The sequence below is a fragment of the Dreissena polymorpha genome, chromosome 6, assembly GCF_020536995.1.
Source record: "Dreissena polymorpha isolate Duluth1 chromosome 6, UMN_Dpol_1.0, whole genome shotgun sequence".
In the NCBI taxonomy this organism is placed as follows: domain Eukaryota; kingdom Metazoa; phylum Mollusca; class Bivalvia; order Myida; family Dreissenidae; genus Dreissena; species Dreissena polymorpha.
In genome coordinates this window covers 87,267,606-87,286,089 of record NC_068360.1, presented here as the reverse complement: position 1 = coordinate 87,286,089, position 18,484 = coordinate 87,267,606, and the positions used below count along the sequence as shown (strand labels likewise).

Genomic DNA, 18,484 nt, shown 5'->3' with positions numbered 1-18,484 from the left:
AAAATATTTCCCATTGCGCTCTCACAATATGGTACAGGCATGGATGCACACATTTGGATTGTCCAGTGATTTCCCGTTTCATAAGTCCAGCTTGGAAACCCATTGTACATAGAAAAAGGTATAAGGCCAATCATTTACACTAACATACTCATTCAATTTTGAAAAAGTTTTTTAGTAAATAAAGAGGGAAAAGTAGGTAATATGTTTTAGAGGATTGACAAAGAGACATTCTTCCACTTCTTACAACCTCGGCAGTTTGATCAATCATACAGGGGTCGTATAACTGCCTCTTCGCTCAAACTTGACGGCTCATTACTGCAAATGAAAAACAAAACCAATTATTATAAGTCATCGGACATGCAACATAAAAAAGGATCAAATTTAGTCAATCGTTCAGTATTTGGATCAGTCCTTGAATGTGGTATGTAATTCCGAACACTATCAATTCCTCCTTTACAAAACCCTACATCTTGATCATGAGGGTCACACATGATCAGAACATGTTTCTAGATTATTATCTTTCATAGAACGCTACTGAAACGAAATTATGTGTTTTGATATAACCTTAGAAAATAAGTGTAAACAAATTGGCGATCAAATAATTTCACTTACCGAAAGGCTGTGTATATCGGCAAATGTATTTTTCAGCAAAACAGGCTGAACCTCAAAATTGCACCGAAAAGAAAGTGAAAGGAAGTGATGTCAAACTAATTACGTTAGATTCCTGATATCTTTTACGGCACATGATTGGATAAGAAATTTATATTGTGTTTGGAATCAGGAACATGGTCGGATTATGAAGCACCCACTCTACCTCGAAATAATAATTATATCCTGATATCGTACGATGCCGTTTTGTGTATAAGCCGGTGACGCACTTATGTTTAAGATATTATCCGTTGTTGTCCAGGTTACGGAACTATTTTTAAAGATTTATTTTTCTTGTTTCAGTTTACAAATCCATTAGTGATGCGCGCACAATATCCGATCGTATATCTTACCAAAGCAGTGAAACAGTGAATCGTTGCGCAACTGTAAACATAATGGTCGCTTCAAATTTATTGGATGCAGTCGTTCGTATCCACGTACATATCATTAATGGGCAAATTACCAACTCGTCAGCGGCTGACGCAAGGTATAATATTTGTGTCATGGGTACAATTTCAGTCTGGTTCAATTACCGGCAATAAACTATAATGTGTTAAATAATACGTCTCTTCTGCGGATGCGGTTAAAATTCACATTTTTACAGTAAGTGCTGAGTGACTAACATATGTTTTTCACACGACATCAGTATTAACCTTGCTTCGTGGCCACTCGTGTATTCTCGCTTTGAACTCAGTGCTAGTTTTCACGTGACATCAATATTAACCGTGACTCGTAGCCATTCGTGTATTCTCGCTTTGAACTCAGTGCTAGTTTTCACGTGACATCAATATTAACCGTGACTCGTAGCCATTCGTGTATTCTCGCTTTGAACTCAGTGCTAGTTTTCACGTGACATCAATATTGACCGTGACTGGTAGCCTCTCGTGTATTCTCGCTCCGAACTCAGTGTCAGTGCTAATGCGATTGACCACTACCTCCGTTCTCACAAGTGCACAATTTGTTTGCAGGTGTAGCATGGCCTCTCCCCGAGCGTCTACAAAGGCAACAGAAGGACAACGGGTCGCCGTGGTATAATGTATTTGGTGTCCGCCTAGCGACCGGGAGGTCACGGGTTCGATCCCCACCGTGGGAGCATTCTTTAAATCTCTCCAAAAGACACCAAGTACTGGTTTTAGTCCCAGGAAACGGACTCGAGAGCGTTTATATAAGTCTTAGGATTTCGATGCAATCGAGCTAAAATAAATAGGTTTAAAATACAATCACGGGTCCGTCTGAACAAGAGCTGTACTTGGCATGTTAATGGCGCATCAGCGGAGGCGTCTCTAGTTTTTGGAAGAGAAGGGCAAATAGTATCCATCATTACCCGACACTTGTTTCATGCAAAACAAAATGCAAATGAAAAGTTCTTTTTAAAAGGTCAAATACCATTTACTCATCGCATCACTCAATGAAACTATGTTTTAATTGTTCAACATTAATAAATAGACAATGTTAAGAACTTAAATTATAAGCATTTTACTCAATAAAAACTACGTTATTACAACTGTTATAGTTCAATGATGAATGTAGGTTTCTATTGTTGTAGTGTTGTAAGTTTTACGAACACGTTATACACCGTATATATGTTTATTTTAATATACTGTGAAACCATTTATTTTCGACAGCACAAAATTTCGTCATTTTTATAAAAATGACAATTTCGTCAGCACTTAAATTCGCCGATTTCTGATTTTGAATTTTTTAAAAATGCGCCAGTCAATATCCGATTTGTGTGTAATACATATTCGCGATCAATCGCAGTTGCGAAAAATCGTGGTACGAATGCGGGAACACACTTGAGAATCACTGCAGGAGGTGGGGCCTGTTTGTCACATGCCAATTAACTAGTCTTTTGTTATCAAGGGACAGTAATGGACCCTCTTAATGTATGCCATTAACACGTTCATTGTTATGATTAGCGGACAAGTGGGATCGAATAACCGTTAACGAGTGTTTGTAACAACGAAGCCAATTGCCAATCGGGAATGTGTTCTAGTTGGTATGATTTTTATTAAAATGCTGTCAATACCGTTTTAAAACTGTTTGTGTTATACGAAAGAGGTTCCAGTTTGTTAAGTGTGTTTTTTTTTTCAAATAAAATGCTTTTTTATTCTGATATCATTATTAAAATCAGAAACTCTATGTGTGTGTTTGTTCTTAAAAAGTAAACTACCGGTATATAAATCAATAATGTCAATAATTTAAAAATAAATAAATTGATACATATAAAATAGTAATAAGTGTGGTTAAACGAAAACAATCAAACAACAAACAGCAATTAAAATATTCTTTATCAATTTGGGATAAATACGCATGTTGATCACACATCGTCATCTTTTCATTTGGTTTACAAAAAAATGTATTGTCTTTCATCGGAATTCGCTGCGTGATGGCTAATATGCAACACCCCTGAAAAACACAATGCACCTAATGGGTAATAACGTTATAAACAATAAGCGCTAATTCATTTCCATTCTACATAAACGAAGTCAACGCATTCGATACAGCTGTAATGCACACGAGTTTTAAAGAAGTGTCACGTGTCAGTTAAGTACCTTGTGTAATCTACATCCCTTTGTGTCAAAACCGGATTAATCTTGATTACGAAACAGCAGTGAATGTGTGCATGGATTATGTTGGAATTTAATGCCTAATGTCTACGGTAAAGTTTTGAAATATTGTTCAACTTGGTGTTTGTTTTTGTTCAAACATAGAGCATGATTGTTCGTTAGGATCTTAAATTCACCGATCGGTCGACTGACGAAATTTATGAAAATTAATGCCTGACGATTAATAATGGTTTCACAGTATGTAAGTGGTGTCCGCTCAACATGTGCCCAGGCAAGATATCGCAGTTTTAAACAACCGGATACGCTCGTTTGTATCCATCCGCCCTTAATGTTCTGGTTTACAGACACGACCTACTTATGTAAATTGCTGTATCGATTAAATAACTTACACGCACAAACCGTAACCAATAATAAATGAGAATGTTGAACGAGCTTCGAAGCATGTAAAAACGCACTAGAAAACTTATTGAGTTACACAACAACTTACAATGTGTTCACTACGGGTACTTTTAAAACAGAGATTTTGAAGACTGGTTTCCGCAAATTACGTAAATATAAATCAAGATTATTTTGGTTGTCTGAGCCTAAAAGGCGAATTTCCCCAGGCTGTGTTCATACTGTCCAATTGTATGTTGTTTTCGAATTGCTTATTGATATGTTTTGCTTTGATATTTTTTCCCTGGCGTACATCGTTTAACTACTAAATTTAACACTTTCAAGTCTCGATTAAGGTGAAAATGGCCACATTTAGAATGATGAATTAAATTAAACGTTTACACGTCGCGTGCACTTTTACTTTTGCATATCATAAAAGAAGACAAAACTGTGGTATTACATTTGGGTAGGTTTCTCTTTTACAGTTATTCTATGAATAGAGAATATTGACTAACTACAGTTAGTTTACATGACTCACAAAAACGGGTTGGTTGACATGACATATGCACGCGCATTCAGAAAGCAAATTATGTGCCCATTCGAAGAAGAGGGGGTATATTGTTTTGCACATGTCGGTCCGTCGGTCTGTCGGTCTGTCGGTCGGTCGGTCCGTCCACCAAATGCTTTCCGAATGATCACTCGAATACGCTTAGGTCTATGATCATGGAACTTCATAGGTACATTGATCATGACGGGCAGATGACTCCTATTTATTTCCAGGTCACTATGTCAAAGGTCAAAGTGGTGGTGGTGGGGGCATATGTCTCCGACCGCGGAACACTTGTTAAGAAAGAACAACAACAATTTCAATTCACGCGAAGGCTGGACATATATTCCACACCCAGCACTAATTTTAAATAAATAGTGTCGTGATTTTAATTCACATGTTGGTATATTTCGATTATTGGCCATCGTATTTACTCCAAAAAAGTGCAGCAATAAAAGAGAATTAGGATAAACGTTACCTGAAGTAATGGGATATTTTAGCTCTGATAACCATGTCTTGAAAGGTCGCTGTTTATATTTGCTGACTTAGCAAACATGGTGGTCTTAGTTTCTTTAAGTAAGTTGTAAAACATAGAGCACGTGGTAAGGGAACGTTGCAACTTTTCTTACGTTTTAAAACGTCTTTCAAGAGCCCAGTGTAAACGGTGTTGCGAAGAAAAATATGTTCACCACTTTAAATATAATTTAAAACTCTATATGTATATGTAATACAACATACTTGACTCGAATTTGTTCTCAAACGTAAGATAGTAAACAATACATATCACACGTTAATAGTTTTCTAAAAGAAACTCTATGCCACCACAGAAATTGTATATATCCTTTTACATGCTAAATGAGGCGGTGCCAACTTGTTGTTTCCCAATTATTTGTTCTGTTTTAGTGAATGTCGATGTTCACACTGTCAGTGAACGCTGGTATAGAAGTGAGAATGGCAATTAAGGCGAGTTAATAGTACACTGACTAGCGAAACCGTTGTGATAAAAACATACTTTTCACAACCACCTTTGCTTCATATACAGATTGTCTTTAGATTATCACGCGAATCGGAGATCGAAAAAGGACCATCAACATTATGTTAAAAAGAGAACATAAAGGAAATACAGCAAGGAAATACAGAACATAAATAAACAATTACATCGTGTAAGTTTTTGCAATTATAAAATTAATGACAATATTGTGGTGCATTGCGGACAAGTGTTGAAGAAATTATACTCTGCGACCAGAGTAAATAAGAATAGTAAACCGATTGTAGAGTAATGTTGCTTTTCAATGGAGCTAACTTTTAGATTTATTTAATAAGCTACAATGTTCTTTAGTATGTTACAATTAACATAATGTGTTGAGAATAAATAATTCATACACGTATACACCATGATTGTCGAACACGCGACATTCGATATTGCATATTATGTGGGTATATTACGCTTCAAAAACGTTCTTTAACTGATAGAAATGAAAGTATTTTATTTCAATATGATAAAAATCCACTCCGTAATATAACTTTGGTAACAAAGTTTTATTATTACACACTATATCTGTTTAAAGATCAAAATCATTTTGGAGACTATATATCGGAAAGTTTAATGAACAATGTACATATGTACATTTTATATCGTTTCAAGACGCAAAATAACTGTGCCGAAAATTGCCTACTTTGCAACTTTTTCGAGAAATGCAATTTCAAGCCTGGGTCCCATCAGATTATATTTTATTACGTGCGGTATAGCACTGGGAACGCATATAGTGCCGATGAATGGCGTCTACGTATTCCACGCATCATTGGCGTGTTAGACCTATTCGCACGATGCAAAATATGCGTATCTATGCGTAAATGACGAGGCGATGTGTGTATTTCTCACATAGCCCTCTTCACTCGACACACATGTAAGTGCATCGTCTGCATGCTTGCGACAAAGTATTGGTGAAAAAAACGTCAGTGACGCAGAATATAAGTCAAATTGGTTTGCGTTTTCTGGCTTTTTTCCTATATGCCCACGGTGAAGTCCTTTTCATCAAACATTTTTTTTAATCCTTAGGACCATGGATGCGAGCTCGTTTTAACAAGTATAAGTACAGGCCGACATGCTTCATTACAGTACGTATTGTAAAAGTGAACTACCGACGCGACAAGTAGAGTACAGACTAGCATTTTATATTGAAGATTTCCATGACATGCACTTTAAGCATTCGCTATTTTTAAACGCATTCACAAGGCAGGCAGTAAAGCAGACAAACCGGTTTATCAGTAATACAAAGAACATACATACACTTTGAAAGATCATTTGTTTTTAAAGTACAAACTAAGTAAATCAAAATGACATTAAATTCTATACGCGCTAACTCAAAATATTTACCTTAGAATAGGCAAACCGGTTTTGACAGCTGTGCAGACAACCATTTTGGGCTCAAATAGTATGACCTACTTTCAAAGCCGGGAACCATCAACACAAAAAGTAGAGCACAAAAATGGCTTATTTTCTTATTGCTTACAAATATACCTTCAAGTTGATACCAAAACTAACCATTTGTAATGTATTTTACAAATCCTAGGCAGCATGCACAAAACAATGTGTGCTAAGTATCAAACTGGCTGCATGTAACCCTTAAAGCAGGAGTTCCGGTTTGGGGTTATGTGACCTTTAATTGATATGGGAGGTAACTAATGTAATACATTTGCTTGACATTTTTAAGTTTGCTATTTCTGAATAAAGGGAGGAAACCTCTGTGATTCGAGCTCGGGAGAATATTTTGTACATCATACAACTGATTCAAACAGGCTTAACCTGAATTAAACCTTTATTATAGTGATTGAAGTTGTGTCGTTTCCACGAATGTGTAAATAACATTATGTTATTTTGATTTACTATGTCGTTCATATTCGTTAGTTATCGCGTTCTCACGCATTATTATATATATTCTACATCTAGTTATAATTCAAAATGACTATGTTAGTCAGTACCACGGTCGGTTATGTCGTTAAACCAGCTAAATTAACCGCGTTATCAGAACAGAATAAAACGTTGGCACGAGGAAATTGTGTATAAGCACTTTATATAAGTAACTTGTATGTTCATTGTAGAGTTGTTCCTGTCATTCTAGGGCCTGTCAGTTTTGAATAATGAAATACATTTAATGATAAACATCTTTACTTGTTATTCCCTGCCTTTATGCCGGACACTTTGCGATAAGGCAATCGGAACACGACGATTAATCTACCATCAGCCAATTGTATAGTAAGGTAGCGCACCCCTAATGGGCACATATCCAAATATAATTTCATTAATTATTTTCCTAATCAGCATAATTTCACTGAACTACATGCAAAATTGTAGGTAGGCTTTCCATGTTTTTTTTTTAAATATACCGATTTTTTCAAAACCACCCTCACGCTCGGCTTTTGTCCAGTTTATTTTCACCCCTGGGTTATATAAAAATTCCATAATTCATTCAAATTTCCAAATTTGGGCATGCAGTTGGTAGTGTTTTATCCAGGCCGTTTTAGCGTGGGGCGGCGCCACGCCGCTTTTTTGAAGCGCCTCGTTGCCCTTTTCAAAGCAAATCAGCGTCACGCTGCCCTTTTCAAAGGCCGCTGCCCTTTTCAAAGGCCGCCGCCCTGTTTTCCGCCGTGCGCGACCTTATTGATAACATCTTAATTGCCTCTTAACCAAGCTTCTAAGCCGACAATTATCAGCGAAAATTCGCGCGGTTGTGAATTCGTCATGCGTGAATATCCATGTGTCAATATCAATCGATAATTTCAGTGGCTTTGTAACACTTATCGGTCCGGATACAATCGTGAACAGTTATTTAGGAGACTTGATGAAAACCTCGATGTTATTCACGTGGAATTTGTGCATTTCATGCATAATTCAGTTATATCAAAACATTTATTTTTACGCGTAATTAAATTTAAAAAAAACACCAGTTGTATCTGTAAAATATTGATTTGATTTCAATTTAATGCAAAACAGTTTTAAGTTAATAAAAAATAATTTACAGGGCTTGCACTAAGCGGCGTACGGCCGTATATTACGCCCGATAATATATGTATCTCGGAAAAAGCAACTTTTTGGAAAACCCTACTTATCTGCTGGTACAAATAAACATGACCCATTTATAATCCTTTCAAAATCACACACCGTATCAACCTCTATTATTTAAAGGAAGCTATCATTGGTTGATATAATGGATCAGCGTTGTTTGTACCGGCGTGATTAGTGGGTTTTTCCAAACTCGTGCTTTTGCGGGATCAGTCTATTGTTTCTATACCAGAGGGGGTAATCACGTGATGATCTAAAGGAAGTCAAGATGGCGACGTCCGTGCCGAAACAGGTATTTTTCGCAGTTTTATACCCTTTACTTTTATATAATTATTTGATGCCGCTAACTTTCCAGCCATATCAGCAAGTAAGTGATTAGCGTTTATTTCGTAGTAAAATTCGCTCGATATCTCGACTTTACCCTCCGCAAAATTTCTTAGCGGGAGCCTTTTGTCATATAATTTGTGATCTTTGCTGGGTTTCACATTCGCATTCAAACACAGACATATTTGTATTTAAAATTCGTATGCGAGTATTCTTTTAATGTTTCTTTCTGTGTTTTGTAAAAAAATAGATGTGTACGAATCGTTTTTTAGTAGTAAGAACTTAAAAGGTTTTACGATCTAAATGGGTCCCGCTTTTGAGATGATCACAAAGGGATCCCGGTTTTATCCGAAAAAACGTTCTCTCGTTGAATGCTTTTCTGGTGTAAAATTAAACGTGATAGAAGTATTTTGACTAGATACATGTTAACTAGGACGAAACTAGAAGATCACATCCAAATATAACTTTTGAATGCCTCTCCCATTCATATACACAATTACGCATGCCTTTCAGCTTTGTTTATCCTTTTTACAGGAAAACGTGTGGCCGATCAAATTGCTTCCTCAAGAATCATAACTCCATGGGATGTAAGTATGAATTAGTTACAATTATTCTTGTCTGTAATTTATAAAGCACCATTACAAATACACGCTTTATTGTACACAAATACAGTTTATTCTATGCATGCATTATATTTTCATATAAATTGCATTATTCGATGCAGGGCGTTACCTTATAAACATTTTACTTAATTAATCATCGGAAACCTACACAATATTCCAATTAATGATGCCTAAATAGCTGATACTATTTATTGATTTCTTCAGAATTTAATGTAAAGACTGAATATTAAAAAGGTAATACTTATATGTTCATTAGGAACAGTCTTAGTCTATAACTTTTACGAAAAGCTCTTGATACGACTAGATTTTACACAGAGCAGTATTTTTACTAGCGTGTATACTGCAGTGGCTTCATTTGGAAGGGCATTAATAAAGTATGTTATATATGAATGTCGCCTTTAGCGATAGTAAATTTACCAATAAATGCTTTCTGGTCATGTATACATTGCAACAAAACGATATGTTGTTTATTCAAATTAAAGCATTGCATGGACATACAGTAACTTATAATATCTTTAGCCTTATACGTTTTTTTCCATGAATTTTGGAATACATAAATCATTGTTTTCACACAAATCTTTGTTTTCAAACTATTTTACAAAATCAGTTACTTATAAGAGTACAAATTAATATTGTGTATCGATGGCAAATTTATGATATTAAATTCAAATGATAACTGTAACCTTGTTGCTGGACCGGTAAAATTACTAACTGTTGTGAAACAATAATGCAATTATTTCGACATTATTTTGCGACAAAACGTATCTGTGTTACACAAATACCATCAACATGTCCCTGCACGAGATGAAGGAGTAGTTGTTTAACTGATTGAAGATCAAGATTTTAATTATTTCAGACAATGGCAAAGAAGAATGGTCATATTCAAAAGTATAGTTTCCGACATCAAGACCAAGCCAGGCAGGATTCATCATCCACTGCGAGGATGCCTGGAGAACGATAACGGCAAAGTTCTCCGATGGAGGCAAAACACACTATCGTATATCATCATGAACACTTATCTATCAAATCTCCTTCAAAAATTAAATTCAAATCTGAAAGAACTTTGTTTTCACCTAGCAATAAAGAAATAAAAGATTATACGACAAAATAAAAGTAACAGGTTATGAATGTGGTAACGAGTTTGAAGACTTATCCATAGAATGCCATCAAATACTTAAAATACCGACAAATTATAAAGAAACGAAGCGATTCTGGAACCTTCAGAAACACAGCTTCTATGTGTTACAGAAGACCGCATGTCAAATAAAGACAATAATGGTACTGAATTAAGAATACTAAATCTGAAATTAAAGGTCACGAGAACATTCTATTACACTTTTTTGAACTTGTTGAAATCGTACAATAAATCATCTTGCTATCAGTCTGTGTAAGTTATATATTAAGAAAAAAAAGTAATTTTGTTTTGTTACTTTGATGCGTTTTTCCATTCTCAACATATTATCAAATATTTAAAACAACAAGCTATATATCATGGGTTGTATTTCAGATACATTAAACACTGATCAGAAAAATATATCTATTAAATACTGACAAGAAGTTTTAAAAACATTCGACACGACCTCAAACAATATTTGAGTATGGTTGGTTGTCAATTTTATAATATAACAGTCAATCACATTTTTAAATCACGTAAATCACTATATAAATGAGATTAACTTTAAATCCCAGGTTTATATCACATAAATCAATATATAAGAGATCAACAATACTCACAATTTTCATTAAACGTAAACAATATAAAAGAACTTCTTATTTAAGAAGCAGTCAACATAAATTAAGACAGATGTATTGGCAGGCGCTGCACGACCCTCGAACTCACTAGCCGTGTCATCCTGGAGGCATTGTTTCGACGTGTACTTTGAGAAACACGTGTCGCACATACAGTTTTATGGATTCGAATTGTGCACAAGAGCCACGTTTTATGTTACCTGTTGGCGTGTCGCAAACAGTTTCCCACACTGGAAACATGCCTAGCGGACCGCCTCTCCGTGAAGATGATTTCTTAAAAAACAAAAAGAATGTAAGATGTAACGAGTTAACAGTTGACAGATTTTAAATTGCTTGAGCTTATTTAGCATGTTCGCTAGACCGTATGCCTAAAAACCACGCACTGTTCTGAAAGATGAATATAAAGCTCACAAGACTTTAAAAAAAAATAAAAAATGAACAATATTCATCAAACAACATATTCACAAGTAATAATAGTAATAGAGCTGGTATCAACTTGTCTAATGTATAACAAGGTAACAAGGCACTTACACATCGAGATATTTTTCACATGATTGCTAGCAATAAATGTTCATTTTTAGTTTATCCTTGTCCAAAAAAAACATCTTATGTTACATGACGCATGAAGCCACTCCTTGACTGGAACTGTCGGCCACACTCAGTCCAAAGACGCGTCGTGTTTGAGTTCGATTCCATATTCACCTGGAAAGTTCGGTTTCATGAATATTTAAAAACAATCTTTGTTCATTATTTACAGCATGTGCGTGTTTACATTTTAACATTACCTGAAATATGTGTAGAATAATCTAGCAAAATAAATCAACAACTAAGGGTTACATTTCAATTTTGCCATACTATACCTATTATATTAATGCCTAAATACCAACCAATTTTCACACACGCGCACAAGCATAATATTTGCAACCTGTGTGAATACCGTGACTTACATGAGCTCAACAAAGATACATATCAAATTAGAAATTCAGTGTTCCAATAACCGGGACCTCTTTGTGATCATTTCAAATCTGAAACCCATTTAGATCATGTACAATTCTGGTTCATGAAACTTTATATGGCAGGTTTTAGACGTCTACTCCCTACAAAACCGCTATATAAACATAAAAAGAATACTCGTATACGGATTTTAAATATTAATATGTATCTTTTTGTATGCTGGAGAGTAATTCAATAAGTGAAACCCAGCAAAGATCACACATTATATGGCAAAAGGCTCCCGCTAAGAAATTTCGCGGAGGGTAAAAGCGAGATATATAGCGAATATTACTACGAAATAAACGCTAATCACTTTCTGGCTGCTATGGCTGGAAAGTTAGCGGCATTAAATAATTAAATAAAAGTAATAATGAGTATAAAACCGCGAAAATTACCTGTTTCGGCACGGACGTCGCCATCTTGACTTCCTTAAAATCATCACGTGATTACCCCCTCTGTATACGCCGATTACAAAACCCCATGACGTCCACTGTACTTCCTGAAAATTGGCCATACGCCGAAAATGTGTGTGTATTTCAGAGTTTATTTACAGGTCCTACTGGCCTCTTCACGAGGTTATAGTAGCCCGACCTGCCCCTGTGACCTTTCAGGGGAGAAAGATTAATTTAGAGCCAAAGTAGGTCAAATTTACCCCGGCTTCCCGGGTATTCGCCAAAGAAATAATTTAGATCCAAATAGACCAGTGCACGGTGGCCAATGAGACCTTAATGTGCACTGGTAGTTGCATACGCCGAAAATAGCAACCCGTGACATATTAAAGCTGTCGATTAAAATAACGCTCCGCCTCCTATCCAATACAATTGGCGCAGGCTCATATTAAAGCTATCGATTAAAATAACGCTCCGCCTCCTATCCAATACCATTGGCGCAGGCTCACAGTAGATGTGTGTTGATGAATTGTAGCAGACGACAATCTTAACATGATTGCTGTTCACGGTTAGGCAGACCGCGCTTAATTGGAGCACGTGCTTGTTTATTGTCACGATGTTTTGATTACAATAACGTGTGAATGGCGGCAAAGAAGTTGATACCCCGTCTTGGACCCTGTTTGACCAAAAGTTGTTAATTGTTGTAACAGTAGTAGGCATGCACCATTGGTTCAATTAAGAACATTATGACCCGTTTGTAACTTGTCAAAATATGTTAATTGGCAAACACAGATATGAATTTTACAAAAATATTGAACTTGTACCACTTATCATTCGTGTTTAGAATGTCGCAACGTACGCTTTCCGATTTTGGCATTCCACTTTCGACGAAACGTAAATTAGAAATTGATGCAAATTGCTTTGTAAGCAAAACAAGTTTATATCGGACAAATGAAAACAATGTCGTTACGCAGAACTTTCTGACTATTCAACAAAGTGTTAGCGTTTGTGAATCTCCATTTAAGATGCATATACAGGACTTGTTTGTGCAATGTTTGTAACTTTTTAAATATAAATAATTGTTTAAGAGGGTAACTCATTTAACAGTATTCTAAGACTTCTGTGAAAAGCTATAGTTTGTATAAGATATATATCCTATGGTGTTTAATCTTGTTTTTTGTTACTACATGAAAATATAAAACACATAATAAAATATACAATCCGGATTTTGTTGGTTTAATTATTCAACAATAAATCTCAAAACTATACATACAATGTTTGTGTGTAACAAAGCTTGTTATTAAGTCACTATACAAATATATTTGTGCCCTTTTTATGGATGTTGCGCGCTAAAGTGTCCTTTTTTGAAATTTTGCACCACGCCCCTTTTCCTTCCTGTATAAAACACTAAGTTGGTGTGTACAGATGCAGTAAAGGTGTTCAAAGTTTTAACAAGATGAAATAAGTAGTCTTTTACAGACATTTATTTTATACAAATTTTTATCTATGGAATAGCGCCATGAAATGTAAGTGATTTCAGCCAAGCAAAAATTGGGTCGGTTAAAAACAAAGTGTCATAAAATTCAAAAAAGTATCATTTAAGTTATATTTTAAATTTAATTGTTATAGAAACACTATATACAGCAAAAACACCAAGAAATAGACAGATTTACCGTTTACTTTTTGAAATAAAAATAAAAATGCAACATGCATCATTCGTATTATCAGCAGTAAATTACACAATTTAGCCATAACGTTGTTTTAATTTTAAAAATTGAAGGATGTGCATACAATTTTCAACATATTAAGCAATAAAAAGAAATAAAACGCGTCGCAAAAAGTCAGCAGGTTCGAACCTGCGCGGGAAGATCCCAAAAGATTTCGAGTCCATCGTTTTAACCACTCGGCAATGACAGCTTCACATCAGAGCAACCTTAAATTAGATATCCATAAGTAAACAGGTAAAAAGGCTCGTCGATCTTTGAAGAAATCGCGAAATCGTATTTTTCAGATGATAATTGGATCAAAGTCAATATTTATAGTAATAATAATGTATTCTAAATGAATTAGGTAAACACATATCAAAATTCGAAGTTTGAAAACAATATAATGCATCTCTCGGAAATAACCGATCATTGAAGATCGGCAAAGATCGTAAAATAAATCGGGATAAATCATTAGAGGTGAGCTACCTTTAAGAGGCATATTCACAGATTTTGGCATATTTTGAAGTTTGTCATTAAATGCTTTATATTGATAAATGTAAACATTGGATCTTAAAAGCTCCAGTAAAAAATCAAGAATAAAATTAAAAAAAGGAAAAAAAAGTAGCCGGTACCAGGACTCGAACCAGTGACCCCCGGATTCCTGGAGTTAGCCCTCTCGGCTATTCCGCCGGGTATACACAGTTGAAGTATTTTATACCGTATATAAGCAATCTTCGTAGTTTCGTTAATTTAAACGACAACAACAGAACTCTTCAAATTATTCAATCGTTTCGCGTTGCAACGCTTTATAATTTTTAGGTTTTCGAATCGTCAAAAGATACATATACTGGCTATATTGGACTATGGTAAATGTTCAGTAATACTGTTTCCACACAAATATCATAACTTAAACGAAAATTTGCTAATCTGAAACAACTTTTTTCAATTTTGTCAATTTACCAAACCGTGAAAAGATCCCTTTAAAATACACAGTAAACTAATACCTCGTCTCTTGGGTTCGTATTAAAAAGGTTTTCAGAAACCACCCTGTAATAACGGTTATTTTCAACCCACCTCCAAGTGCTGCTTTTACGCTGGTTACCACACGGACCGACTCGCCTATTTGACAGCCGTTCTAAATTTTAAACGCATACAGCGGCAAAGAGTTCCACTAATTGACATGACGCCGCCTGTCAATCTAGTTCTTATCTAAGAACTGATCTACCAATCAGCGATCGATTAATCGGGCGCGTTAATCAGCAACGAACTGTCCGCCATTTTCTAGACAAGCTATGTTTAGGTTCACTTTTACTTTAGCGAGTTTCTTTTGTTTTCCTCTTAAAAAAGTAGATTAAAAATGGTTAAAAGGTGTCAATGGGGACTATGTAACTCGGACAATCGATATCCTGAAAGATTAGTTGGTGACATTTAATTTATATCGTTTCCAAAGCCGAAAAGAGATCTTGAGAAGTGTAAGAGATGTATAAATGCATGCGGTCGTCACCACGAACAACTGAACGTCAACACTGTCAAAGACAATTATAATATATTTTTATCGGATATACTAGCAGATTTAATTAGTTTATGTTATCGATCTGAATATCACATAATGTTTCACGTTTTTAAAAATAGTTTTATCAGTTACTAGGTCATTAATATACAGAAGCGAGGTTCATCTGCATTACTTAAAGAGAAATAAAACCCAGCATGGAGCCTCATTTGGGCTGTGTTTTATTACTCTGATGTAATGCACTTTATTGCCATTATACATGTTATTAGAAGGTGACACGTGATATATTATATTAATAACGGTATCTACACATGTGCAGACATGTGATGTCACCAATGAACGCGTTTAATCCACCTTTGAGATCGAATGCCTAGTTCTCATTTTTTCAACGAGTTTCGTTTGATTTGTTCGGAAAAAAAGCGGAAATGAAATAAGGCAAAAACGGTGTGAATCGGTATTATGTAACACTGACATTCGGTATCCATAAGTTAGATTAATTAAATATATACCATTTCAAGCGCGGAAATGCGGTCTTGACAAGAGCAAGTGGAAGCTTCAATGTGTAGAATTACCGAGATCACCCTTATGGAGCATTTATTTATTAAAAAAAACTGGAAATGTTATGTTAGAAATAACTACGCATTATTAAGTATGAATTATATCACGTGTGCTTGTAGAATAATAGAGAAGATTGGTACCAACTTTGCGTAACTTAACGAAATCCCCGTTATAAATTGAGTTTTGTGTGTGCCAGAAACAAGTGAGAACGATTCTATGTTTCTATTTTAATAGAATCGAATCGATAAATGCCACATAATAAGATTTATTATTACTGATATAACCAATAAATGCAGAACTTGGGAGAAGTCGGTACCTGCGCCAGCATCTGATACAGGTAGCTTTACAGAATTCCCCTTCATACAGCGCTACTTTATATATGATAATGACCAATCTTATTGTGCTGTCTTGCACTTTCAATTATAGTGATTGATAAATGTCCCATAAGCAATGTTTAATATTATTAATATCACTTTTATACTTAATAACATGTGGGATTTTGGTACACTCGGTGTCAGAAAGCGTGTAAAACTTCACCGAAATCCCAGTTTAAAGCGCTATTTCTTGTCAAATACCCCCCAAACGCACCATTTCCATAATTTTCATGGGGGAGACCCCCCCTAATCCCCCACCATCAGGAGGGGGATACCCCCTCCCGCACCTACCCCTCCCCCCCTCTCGATCGTGCGTATAGCTTAAATAGCCTCAAGAACGCCCCTGCTAGTATATAAAGTATAAAGAGCACAGTAAAGGTTTTGTAGCATACCGAATTTCCGAGTTGGTACGGCTATTGTATATAAGAACACTGCAACTCCCGAAATTCTTGAGCTCAATTGATCGATGTCGAAATAACGTATCATTGTACTCTTATGTTTACTGCAATTGTAACCTGGGTACACCAAATACGCTTAATAGTAACCGGCCTTACTCCGGAGTACTTTTAAGTAAATTGTCCGTGTCCCTGGTATTATCTAAGTAGTGACAGAGCCGATAATGACCAATAAGCAATATCGTTAGAATATAAATCGTTGATAACATCCGCTAGTCGTCAAATGAAGACTAGTGAACGATTGCCTATGCAATACTGGACATTACATGTACACACAGCATCAACAAACATAAATGAAGTATATACCTAAGTTTAAAACTAGCAACAGAAACTAGCATCATCGCAGCGTTTGTGGTCTGTAGGAAGCCCATTTAACGGTAGTGCATGATGGTGTCAAGTCAAATGTATGTTCTCTATTTTTTCGAAGTATTACTAGAAGGATAATCTTGGCGCTCTTTATATGTAATTCTTGCAATTTTAATATTTGAAAACGAGATAATAAGTTTTACAAAATCTGAAAACAAACGTGTTTTATGCTCAATAGACCAGATCGGAAGCATGTTAATCCCAAGAAAATAATCACATCTAGACTGCAATAGTTTATGTTGACTCGTATATAATTAATACTCAAATCACATGCATTTTATACAAGCTTATACGCACTAATTATTTACAAAATTGAATGTATGTTTAGCAATAAAAAGACGAATATTAAACCTACACTTCTAAGTGAAATGTTATTGTTAACAAAAAGAAATCATACAAACAGATTGTTTTGTAAAATGACGGAAATAGCAATTAGAATCTTACAATACCTTCGGTAGTGAGAAGCGATAGAAACGTGTAGACATGAGGTTTTGTTATTATTTTATACTTAAACAAAAATAACTAATTTGCAATTGGAACAAAATCATAATATACACATTCAAAAGTTTCATTTGATACAAAACTTGATTTTATATGCTAACAAAATAAAACAAATTCCGAAACAAACTCCATACAATATAACATATAAACGTCATTTTGATATCACGCACGAATCAGTACTCCAGAAAATTGAGTGGACCAATGACTGTCATCATGATGAAAGTAACTTGTACCGGTACTTCGCACCCAGACCATGTCACCCATGATCATCTCGACATTGGCCTGCAGTGAAGAACACTGGTACTGGCCCTCAGATCCGTAGTGATATGACCTCAGTAGAGACTTGCCGTTGTGTACAATCTCCGGCGCAACATATTTGCCTCCCTGAGTACAATAGTGGACAGCGAAGTTGTATAGACCGGAAGCAGAGGCGGTGAACTTTCCTGTTCCTTTGTCATAGCCTTGGCCTTCGTTGACTTCTACTCGTGTAAACACTACATCTTGACCAGTGTTCACATTTATAGATCCATGGGAGGCGAGCAGGGCACTAAACTGTATTGTTGGGGTCTTCAGATCTCCTGAAACATAAACGTTTACCATTGCTTTTTGCGGAATCGATTAATATTCAAAGTTCAAAGGCGCTTAAGTTTTTAAGTTTTACTGTATTTAGTTTCAGTTATCCACCAACCAGTTGCCTTTAATCAGTCTTTATTTTTATATGTATGCATACTGG

General features: G+C 35.5%; 2 protein-coding genes and 1 long non-coding RNA gene across 3 annotated transcripts in view; 1 reads left to right on the top strand and 2 right to left on the bottom strand.

Annotated features, from left to right (window-relative positions):
* LOC127835874 (carnosine synthase 1-like) overlaps window positions 1–18,484 on the bottom strand; it is a 50,482-nt gene that overhangs the window by 19,618 nt on the left and 12,380 nt on the right. The gene's annotated exons all lie outside the window — the stretch shown is intronic.
* LOC127836173 (uncharacterized) lies at window positions 8,461–10,205 on the top strand. The gene is made up of 3 exons (XR_008028638.1): window positions 8,461–8,495; window positions 9,062–9,114; window positions 10,007–10,205. It is a non-coding gene; the product is annotated as an uncharacterized LOC127836173 (long non-coding RNA).
* LOC127836167 (uncharacterized) overlaps window positions 17,331–18,484 on the bottom strand; it is a 1,981-nt gene continuing 827 nt past the window's right edge. Inside the window, exon 2 of the mRNA XM_052362646.1 lies at window positions 17,331–18,329. Coding sequence (XP_052218606.1) covers window positions 17,914–18,329 — 416 coding nt within the window. The 3' untranslated portion in view covers window positions 17,331–17,913. The remainder of the gene's footprint in view (window positions 18,330–18,484) is intronic.